Source organism: Gossypium hirsutum, chromosome D12 (genome assembly GCF_007990345.1).
Source record: "Gossypium hirsutum isolate 1008001.06 chromosome D12, Gossypium_hirsutum_v2.1, whole genome shotgun sequence".
NCBI classification, from domain to species: Eukaryota; Viridiplantae; Streptophyta; class Magnoliopsida; order Malvales; family Malvaceae; genus Gossypium; species Gossypium hirsutum.
In genome coordinates, this window is record NC_053448.1 from 60,441,144 (window position 1) to 60,452,329 (window position 11,186).

General features: G+C 30.2%; 2 protein-coding genes across 5 annotated transcripts; one reads left to right on the forward strand and one right to left on the reverse strand.

The window, feature by feature from the left end:
- The first annotated feature begins 1,839 nt into the window (after nucleotides 1-1,839).
- Nucleotides 1,840-3,936, forward strand: LOC107947200 (probable 6-phosphogluconolactonase 4, chloroplastic). Its single transcript, XM_016881775.2, has 3 exons — nucleotides 1,840-2,383; nucleotides 2,473-2,608; nucleotides 3,275-3,936. The coding sequence occupies exons 1-3, from the start codon at nucleotides 2,007-2,009 to the stop codon at nucleotides 3,737-3,739; spliced, it is 978 nt and encodes a 325-aa protein (XP_016737264.1). The 5' UTR covers nucleotides 1,840-2,006; the 3' UTR covers nucleotides 3,740-3,936.
- A 2,050-nt stretch (nucleotides 3,937-5,986) lies between these two features.
- On the reverse strand, nucleotides 5,987-8,086 carry LOC107947202 (cytochrome b5). 4 transcript variants are annotated; one of them, XM_016881778.2, is made up of 4 exons: nucleotides 7,931-8,086; nucleotides 7,639-7,735; nucleotides 6,589-6,655; nucleotides 5,987-6,493 (listed from the first exon to the last, which is right to left on the reverse strand). In XM_016881778.2, exons 2-4 carry the CDS (start codon nucleotides 7,723-7,725, stop codon nucleotides 6,243-6,245), a joined length of 405 nt encoding a protein of 134 aa, XP_016737267.1. In that variant the 5' UTR covers nucleotides 7,726-7,735; nucleotides 7,931-8,086; the 3' UTR covers nucleotides 5,987-6,242. The 4 variants fall into 4 exon arrangements, with proteins under 4 accessions (XP_016737267.1, XP_016737265.1, XP_016737266.1 ...); XM_016881776.2 differs by having other exon boundaries at nucleotides 7,639-7,788; nucleotides 7,931-8,048; XM_016881777.2 differs by having other exon boundaries at nucleotides 7,961-8,033.
- Nucleotides 8,087-11,186: the final 3,100 nt, after the last annotated feature.

The following is an 11,186-nucleotide window of genomic DNA, read 5'->3' on the forward strand; positions in this document are numbered from 1 at the left end:
GAGATAATCAAAACTTCAAAATGTGGTTGAGAGGGCATTTGTTGTTCTGAAAAAAAAAATTCTCATATTAATAACACAGCCTTAATTTAACTTAAAAAAAAACAATGTTGGATCAAATTAGTATGTTGCAAACTTTATAGCTTCATTCATAGGTGGAGTTGAGATGATCTACTTTTCAAAAAATATTTGAAAGAAAGATATATTGAAGATCTTGATAATACAGATTCAAATGATGATGGTGATAAACTCGACCAACGATCGACATTTGATGATAGTGCCAACAAATATGAAACACTAGAACAATTAGATAAATTTGTATATGATGTTTATTTTTCTTGTTATTTCCAGTAGTAATGATAATATTATAAACTAATTTTTTGGACTAACATAATATATATGATAATTTGTTTTTAAATGTTGTTACTTGTTTAGAATTTCTTTTGTCATGCTAATAAATATTATTTATTAATTAATATTTTTAAAATTTTAAATTATGTAATTGTGTAATTACAATCTGAACTACCAAATATGATATAGAGAATTACATTTTGTCAGCCAAACACCCTAAAGGAATTATGACTCTTTGCAATTACAAGAGAATGTAATTATTAGGATAATAATTACGATTTCATTCAATTACTATATGCTCTCCAAATAGATCTTTAAGAGTTTTACTAAGTTGATGTCACATTTGATCGAGTCACTAACTTAGTAATGAATTTACCAAATGTCCTTCATTTTTAATAATCAATAGACATTATTGCAAGGGTAATTTTATCTTTTCATTTAAAATCTAGAAAAAAAAATACTTCACAAAATGAGATTCAAACTCAAAACACTATGTTTTTTTTTTCATTTTTAACTTTATCATTTTAACCAGAAACATTTTTTATTCTTATACCCGTTTTTTTAATTTGTTATATACAATTTCTACCTAAATTGTGGTGCAACAAAATCTAATTTAAATTATATGTTTTAAATATGCTCCAAATTTCTATAGCTTTAAGAACTAAATTAAAATATTTTGAAATTTATAATGTTTTAAAAATTTAAATTAATTGAAAATACAAATATGTGCTATAATTTAGAGATATAAGATGAAATTAACTTGATTTTATTTTTTCTTAATCCAACTGATTTAAAAGGAAAATCTAAAATACTTAATTAAAAACAGTGATATTACAATTTAATTAGCATAAAAACAAAATCTTAACTATTCCAAAGGACTTGTACATGTAATACAATTACAATAATGAATTATTTAGTTGATTGAGTTTTAGCTCGATTGACATATATATTATTGTCAATGTAGAAACACGTAAGTTCGAGTGTGCTGACGTGTATCTTCCTCTTATGTATGGGTTGAGAATGAGTTACGACCTATATGTAATTCTAAAAGAACAAATATAATCAAAATCTATAATGAAAATATTTATATTCTAAAAGATTTTCCTTTATTCCAAGGGACATATATGCAAATCTTTATTCCAAGAGGCATATGTACAATGGATCAATAAAGTAAATACTTAGGCATATATGCAATGTGTCAACAAATCCATATTTACCGTCGTAATTGGTAAAGTCATTCTAAATTGATATTATCAATCACTCTTTTTATTTTTATTTTTTTAAATTAAAGAATTCGTTATTGAAAATAATTAATGATGTATGAATCGAATTGAATTAATTATTTAAATTAAAAATTAATTGAAATATCGATATAACTAAAAGTTTAATTAATTAAAATTTAATAATTTTTAATTAAATCGATTAAATTGGTAACTGAAATTCTTATAAGAAAATATATATTTGAACCATGATACAAATATTGACCAAATAATTTAACCCCTCCCCCACATTGGTAATGCCACCTCATCATTTCACCGAAGAACTCCTGCCCGAAACCTCGACAAGACCGAAACTAAACCCCACTTTAATCAATCAGTCAGGTCCAAGCTCGCTCTTTGTCAAACAGTCAATTATAAGTTAAAAGGGCACATCACAGAATGGCATCTTCACCCCTTCAATTCTCCACTCCATTTCGCACTCTCCTATTATCATCGCCGTCGTTACGAAAATCCCCTCGTCTTCCTTTCCATCCTTCATTATTCTCGCCGCCCCTTACTCAGAAGACCCTCACTTTTTCGATTGGGACTAGAGCCGTTTCGGGGTCCGGGAAGTTTTATTGGAGAGCCAAGGCGTCGATGGCCGGGACCGCCATGGAGAAAGGGAAAGGGAAAGGGAAAGTCGAAGTTTTTGATTCCGAGGAGAATCTTTCGGTTTCGCTCGCTAAATACACCGCCGATCTAGCCGCTAAGTTCTCCAAAGAGAAAGACAGTTTCACCGTGGTTTTGTCTGGCGGCTCCCTCATCAAGTCTCTCAGGTCTTAAGCTACCTTTCATTTTCTTAGTTACTTTCACCATCTCATTTCTATTTCTACTTGTTTTTTTCTCAAATTAATTGAACTTTCAGGAAACTAGTGGAACCCCCATATGTTGATGCGATTGATTGGTCAACATGGCATGTTTTCTGGGTGGATGAAAGGGTTGTTCCTAAGGATCATGATGACAGTAACTATAAGCTAGCTTTTGATGGGTTCCTATCGAAGGTATAATTAAAGAACATAGTGATTCCACTTTGTTATTTTCTCACAGAAATTATAGTTCGTTCTGGGTTATTTGTGACTAAATTGATATGCTAATGTGGTGGACATGAGAAAGGTTAGGGTCTGAGAAGATAGATCATAGATGTTTCTACTTTGTGCAAGTTGGGTAAAAGTACCATGTAAATCAGATAGCATTTTGCCTCCTCTACTAAGAAGATGGGGAAATTAGTCCAGCAAACTGTTCTTTCTATTAAAGTTCCATTCATTTCTACCATTAAAAATGGTCTTGTTGAGGTACATGTACTGCATAGCAGAAAGATCAGTTTGCTCTTTAATAACGAATTCGATTAATTTGCTTATTTTTTTAGTAAAGGGGTAAAATGCAATTTGACTCCTACTACTTTCACCCTGCTACTTTCACCCTGCAAGGTGCTGTTGCTTTGTGCTTTCTTTGTGGCAGGTTTGCCTGTTTAATTCATTCGAATCATCCAAAAGATACAAGAAAGGGTCTTGGTCTTTGAATTGTTAATATGAAATTGTTAAATTTTTATCTCCTTTTTTCTTAGCCAAGTTCTCTGCCAATTCTGGTTCTAAGATGATGTTAGTATACCATTTTTCCCTAGGTAACAAGTTAAAAGTACTTAAAACATGTTATTTTCTCACCTACAGGTACCGATTCTCCCTGGTAATGTATACGCCATCAATGATGCACTGTCTGCTGAAGGTGCAGCCGATGATTACGAGACTTGTCTCAAGCACTTGGTGAAGAGCAACGTGCTTAGTGTCTCAACAGCCACTGGGTTTCCTAAGTTTGATCTCATGCTTCTCGGAATGGGACCGGATGGACACGTGGCTTCCCTCTTTCCTGGCCATCCTCTGGTGAAGGAGAACGAAAAGTGGGTTACCTTCATTAAGGACTCACCAAAACCGCCCCCGGAGAGAATCACCTTTACTTTCCCAGTTATCAACTCATCTGCTCACATTGCACTTGTGATCTGTGGTGCTGGTAAAGCTGGTCCGGTGCATTCCGCATTGGGAAATAGTCAAAATTCCGATCCACTGCCTGTTCAGATGGTTTCACCAGAAGGGGAGCTTGTTTGGTTTTTGGACAAAGATGCAGCTTCCAAGCTATAAGTTTTTAAGCCTATAGCTTATCTGAGTTGTTACTCGAGACTTACTTTGAGTGTGTTAAATTGGAGTTCACTGGTCTGAGCAGTGATTGTGCTACCGGAGTTCGTCTCCACTATAGTTATCGACTAGCAAACATTTTCTTCTTTTTCTCATGATGAAAACATGCTATGTTCAATAAAACGTATTTCATGGTTGCATCATCTGCGGCTTGAGTTGTTAAAAGTAGTCTTACCATGATAATTATAGGCACCGCTTGAAATGTTGTCTCTGTTTTTTACTATTTAGTTTAGTCTAAATGCTTAAATTAGAGGGAATAAGGTTGCGTTCAGATAATGGTCAAAATTTTACAGAACTCTTCAAGAGTTTTTCACTTATTCAAATTAGTTTGCGGTAAAAAGGTTAAAAAGAATTCTCAGAGCAAATTTGTCCTTTTGAAAATAATCAAAGCAATTTAATTACTATTAATTTTGAAAAAAAGTTTGCATTTTAGTCATCACTTTTAAAAATAATCATTTTGAAAATAATCAAAGTTTGCATTTTGAAAATAATCATTTTGGTCATTCGGAAGTATTTTTAAAATTTTTTTCCACTTACTTTAGGTAAAATAAAAAAATTAACATTTTAGTCCCTAATCTTTTAATATAAATGAGGTTTAATCCTTTTCTAAAAGGATGAGGTTAACCCTAAAATTGAAGAAAAGAAAGGGGGTTTGTGGAAAATCTGTAGCTGAATCGTTTTTGTTCTGCTTCCTCCAGTACCGTTGCTCTAAGGACATAACTGTAGTGCAGCTTTTTTGAAACTGGAAGTTGAATGATTTTTTTAATCCCTAGAAATTTATTATACCTAAAATTCACTTTGTTGCATCTTCTGCATTTCGGTGGTCCTTTACTTGACAAATTAAGCACAACTTCTATCTTATAACTTTAAGCAATGCTTGTTGTATGCCCCTAATCTCTAGCAATTTGTGTCGTGTGGGAACTCACAAGCTTTCACCATGTTGGTTTTAGGTGATAGCCTAAGTGATTGAACCATCAAATAAGTGTGGAGAGTTTGGGCTAAGAGAATTGGTTATTCTGATTTTATCTTTTGGGGTTTCATTCATAATTTTGAGGTTTCATCCAATACACAGTCAAACCTCCCATTAATACTGTTCACTTCGAAGATGAAGAAAATAACAGAGGAGGTGGGTGATGCCTCTTGTCGCCAATTTGTAGGGTTAAACTCTTTTTTAGGTAGGATTAAACTTCATTTATATTAAAAGTTTGGTACTAAGATGATAATTTTTATTTTATTTAAATCATGTGGAAAATAAAAAATTTAGAAATAATTCCATGTCAGATTTCGGTTTACAATTTTATCAGAGTGACCAAAATGATCAAATTATATAATGTGGGTACCTAAATTATATATAGAAAAAATCCAGGTGGCTAAAATGAAAATTTTTGAAAGTTAAGTAATTATCTGTGTAGTTTACCCTAATGTTTACATGATTTTAATTGGTATAATAATAAATTTGTCCCTCCAAATTTACATAAATTAACAAAATTACTCAAATTTGTGTAAATGTGTAAATGTTAAAACTAAATTTATTGAATTTTTTAGAATTAATGCCAAAATGACAAATTAAATTAAAAAAAAGGGATCGAAGTAAAAATTAAGTGAATGTAATGTATTTAGAATAAAACAAGTCAGAACTTTGAAGAGGAAAAATTATACTATATTTGGAAAACTCTTACTTGAGTATTTGACCGTTGATTTGACCCTTAAATGTCAATTTATAAAGGTTTGGCTTTTACATGCTATAAAAAAGGATTCCACTACGAGTATTTAGCCATTTTGTTACTTCTTACTCTAAAGCCAAAGCCAAGTAGCCAGTGGCAATGGTGAAAATTGCCTATTAGTCTATAAATTAGCATCCCATTGCTCCATGGTTTAGTATACATAATAGGAAGAAATGCTCATGTGCATGATACCTTCCATGCTACAAATGACACTATGATAATCAGAGCCCATAATTCCAATCAATGTACCATATTGCAAGAGACATAATAAGAGATCCATCATGTCAGCCCCTGCCACGCCACTAGCCCTTTTTGCTCTTACATAGAGAGGGCTTGCCCGTCTATGGGATCTAGATCAGGGTGAAGACTAGGGACTTATGCTGGAAATGTTAAGATGATAAATAGGTTTTGCTAAATTGCAATGGATCACAATGTCATTTGACAAGTATAAAAGGAAGAGGACACAGAATTATAAAAACATGCTCCTGCTTTTAAATTCCAACAATATTAAACATTGTCTGGTTTCCCTGCTAACTTAAATGGGGGCTCAAAGATGCTCAAATATATTGTCTTTTGACAATGGAGCATATCATCAACAGGTATTTAGTTCGACACACAAATGCTAAAAGGAAATTAAACAAAAGATATGACTGTGCTATTTCAACTAACAGATGAGACACACTGATTCTTCCCTCGTAACAGGTAAAGTCCTGTATAGTAATAAGCTACTCTTTCTTGGTATAGTGACGTACCGCAATAGCCAAGCCCAGGATCAAGAGGGGAACAAGAAATTGTAGGATCTTGATGACAAACTCAGGGGTCTTATCGGGATTGTAAGGCGTTTGCTGGGGTGGAATGTAAGTGCGCTTTGCCGGGACAGTTTTTGGATCAATCTCACCAATATAGTATTTTTCCATCATTTCTCTTGCTGAATCACTGTGACCCACATCTTCAAAATCATTGGTGGCATCCTTCCCTGAAAAAATTAGGGGACAAATAACATGATCAAACTACCGAATTCAAGGTTAGTTACTTAAAGCACCAAATACAAAATCGACTGTAAAAACTTACCAGTAGCTGACAGCAAAACTTCATCACCTCCAGGATGATCATCCATGAACGGAGTTACATCATAAACCTGGATCAAGAGAAATCTCAATCTTAAACAATAGTTTAAGATCAAATACCTTGTTCTTGACTTCAATGGACTACTAAACATCAAAGGAGAAACGTTCGATATATAACGAAAATTTGACCTACAAACACCAGAAATCAAAATTTTCATTCCCCGTATTCAATTACAGGTAGCACTCTACTCCTTTTTTTCACATAAGTAATGTTGGATGAGAGCAGATGATGGAACTACTGGAATGGTTCATTTGCATATTTATGTGATTAGATCCCATCATTACCCTTTTAACTAATTAGAGATAATATGAGTTCTGCCAATTGAAAAAACTTCAATCTATCAGACAAAAGCAACCACATAAATGGCATAAACTGTTGCAAAACACACACACACACACACTTATATATATAACTAAAAGATTAATTAATAGTATCCAAATACTTAAAAGGCAAAAAGTCAAATTTCAACTACCATGAAAATGAATATAATAAATAGCTCTTTAATTCTCTCTCTCTCCATTAGAAGGAAAAATCCAAACTCTTTTTCTTCATGTCATATATCCTCCTAATTATGAAAAGAAAAACTTGAGAATAGTCATTATGACAAATACAGACATTTTCGAACTGGTACGCATGTTTCAGAACAGGGAATCCTCCCGCTAGCTTATAGTTTATTAGTATAAAATTATTGAGCAAAACAAATAATTCACAAACTTACAAATTTTATATATTTAGAATTATGTATTCATATAAACACAAAAATAATACATTTAAGTTAAAAAAAACGTTTCACATTCCAATTTTCATTCCTCGTAGAATCCGCCTTCCAAGTAACATAGATGAAACTTGCAATTGAAAGATGAACTAAACTCACAAATCATCCATAATCAAACAAAATGAGCATGATTTTTAAATAAAAGCAAAGGAACTAAAACAATCCAGCAGAGAAAGACCAGAAACATTAATAGAATAAAAGAAAGAACAAGATCTGACCTTCCCAGAAATAATCAGCCAACAATCTTTGGTTTTGTTGTGGTTGGCAACCTCCTCGAAAATGTGCACTTTAGGATCTGAAGCCATTCCTTCAACGCTGCCAACCAAAGAAAAACACCAAAAATTTCAAAACCCCACCGCCGATTAGATCTGAAGCACCCACAAAAGAAAGCTATAAAAGCGTATAAAAAAAGTAAAGCCCAGTTAAACTATAAAAATAAAGAGTCCAAAAGGCTTCAACTATGTTCTTAAAAAAGAAGAAGAAGAAAAAAACTAGAGAAAGAGAATTTACGATGAAAAGGGAGAAAAGGCTTTAGCTTACGTCCCCCACTGTCTTTGTGCTTTTTTTGCGTCAAACGGACAGTGCTAATTGCCAACTCAAAAGAAAGTGTGGATCTTCGCTTCTACTTATGCTGTTGATGGCCAAAAAACGTCCGTATAATCTTCAGACTTTACGGAACTATCCTCGATCATAATCAGTTCGATGAGGGTAGTTTTGTCTCTTCAGGAATACATTTTTCAGTTTTTATTTTTTATCGTTTTTCTCTGGCCATCAGTTTTTTTTCAAATTAGTCCTGAAATTTTGTGGTGTTTTCATGTTTGTCCTGATTTATTTCATTCGTTGGTAAAATTAATTAAATTGTTATTGAATTTTACTTAAATTTTGATCAGATAAATTCTACATTAAATTTTTAATAAGTACAACTAAAAGTAAAACAAAAAAAAAATCATCACGATCAAATAACTTCGCATATATCAAAAATTAAGTTTATGGAATTCCATAAATTTAACATTTATGCTATATATTAATATGATTAGTTGAGAATCCATTTTTATCAACGTAAAATGAGGTTTTAATAAATCTAAAATTAATTAAAAAATAATAGTGCTAGAAATTAAAATTATTTTTTAATATCTAAAAAATAATAGAATTAAATTTCAAATGTGAGCAATTTTAATTAATTATTAAATTCATGTAAAGGGATCACACTAAGCTTTGTGTTAAGCTGTTTAGCTTATAGCTAGTTTAGTATTGTTTTTTAGAATTGTTTTTAAAACATGTTTTATAAAAGTGATTTTAATAAGTATTTTTGAAAAGTTTAGTTTAAGATTTAAATGTTTAGTATTGTTGTCAACAAGTGTTTTTTGAGAAATAAAATGTCCATTTTAAACGTACTGTTATAAAGTAACAAATAAGTATTTAAATACTGTTTAAATTAGTTGATATTATGATATTTTAATAAGAATATAGAAAATAATTTATTATAATTTGTTATTGATATTTTAATATATGATGAAAAATAAATATTAAATATTTTTTAAACAATTAACCAGAGAAGGGAAAGTACCATATGTTGGAAAGATGAAAACGTAATTAAGCTATCAAAAATACTTTTAGGAGAGAAAAGTTGAAAATTTTAATTTTTTCATTTGGAGAAAAGTACTTTTAAAAAGTCAAAAATTTCCTTCAAAGTTAATTGTTTAGCATTCATTTTGCTTCAAAAATATCTATAAAAAACACTACAAAACACAATCTTAATTTAATTCCCAACTAACACGTCTTAACTAACACTTAAATTCCCAGGTTTTGGTTAGGCTGTTTAGCTTAATCTAAGTGTACAGGCTGTTAGGTTTTAAAATAACTTGCGTCAATTTTAAGAAAGTAGGTATCATGTTTAAAGGTTTCTACACGTATTAAAGTTAAACTTATGGTTGTTTCTGAAAAGAATGTTAGGCTTTTCTAGAAAATATATTAAAAAAATAGTTCTGAAAATAATTGTTAAGTTGAGATATTATTTTGGATAAATTTTTTTTCAAATTTTAATGTGAGAGTAAATTATATTTAACGCCACTAAACTATTACTAAGTTTATATTTTGGTCACTTAATTTTAAAAAGTTATAAAATGGTCATTTAACAATTTAAAAATTTTTATTTAAGTCATTGGGTTGTTAAAGTTGTTACTGTATGGCCTTCTTTGTTTGCATTGCCCGTACTAATTGGAAGATATCCTTCTCCTTCTCTTCTACAATTTAGTGTTTTTTTATGAAATAGGTTTGAACGTCACAATTTTACGAACCAAAGTCCAAACAACATTGTTCTCTAATATCTGATATTGACTGTCAGATCAGCTTGAATCTAAATTATGTTCTTTTACTCTTAATGGATACTGATTTACTGTACTGATCGTTGAATTGTTATTTGGGGTTACTAGTTGGGCTTTAAAAAGAAAATCTTAAGACTCAATATCTAAAATAAAAAATTTTCGAATAGTTCAATAATTTAAATAAATTTTTTTGTATAATTTAATGACCATTTTATAATTTTTTAAAATTGAATAACCTAAACATAAATTCATTAATAATTTAATAACATTAAATATAATTTACCCTATTTATTATTTACTTAGGGGAAACAGAGGATATTAACAATTGGGAATCGATAAAATAATTGAAGCAACATTGAAACTTCGTCTTTTAGTGTAAAAAAAAAGTTGGAGCTTTTTTTTTTTTTGGTTCTATAAGAAAAAGGTTGAGCTTTACGAGGTTCAAAACGTGAAGGTTGAATTTTGTAACTAAAGAGAATTAGAAAGTTCTGAAATTTGTAACGTCAAGCTTCACGTTATTCTAGGCAAAAAGAGAATTTTATCACACTAGACTTGTTTTTCTAGGCAATTTTTTGTTAGGAATAAACATAAACATAAATTTAACCTTTGATGTTTATTGATTTTATTTTTTTTGTCTATATTTATTTATTTGGATTACATTGACTTTTAAAAATTTTAAATTGTAATTAAATTGTTTTGTTTCGGATAGAAAAATTGAGTGAATTATTAAAATTTTAATACAATTGACGTAACAATTGTATGGAAATTTACGTGCACTTCGTTAATGAGATGGATATTTTTTTTAAAAAATATGAATTTTTTTAAAATTTTGTTGAAAATTGTTGAAAATTTTTAAGTACACGTGGATTACCGTCTAAATTACCACATGAATGTTGTAAAATTTTTAACAAGTTAGTCAATTTTTTTTTGGTAAACAAGAACAACACTAGACGATTACAATAAAAAAACATAAAATCAAAAGTTCAAAATATCTTTTTGAATTAAACCCTACACAGCTTGAGGAGGTATGGAGAATATTTAAATACTTGTGAATTCTATAGTCAATTTTCTATTTGGAACAAAAGTAATTTAACAAAATTTTGAAATTCAAAAACCAAAATGATAAAAAAGAAAAGATTGAGAACTAAAATGATAAAATAGATAACCATTAAATACTAAATTTATCATCATGTAGGTCAAAATTTGGTTTTTCTTGGAGGGGTCAACCATTTATTCATAACACTATAAAATATATTGGGAGAAAATAAAAATATAAAATATGTTTTTTACACAACACCATCCATAAAAGAACAATATAATTATTATAATAGTGTATTTTGCCACCATCTAAATTTACTAATTCTTCGCATACTAAATATGTATATTATTAAATAAAATCCATGTTCTGTTTTTGGTACCACGATTAACATACAAACATAAAG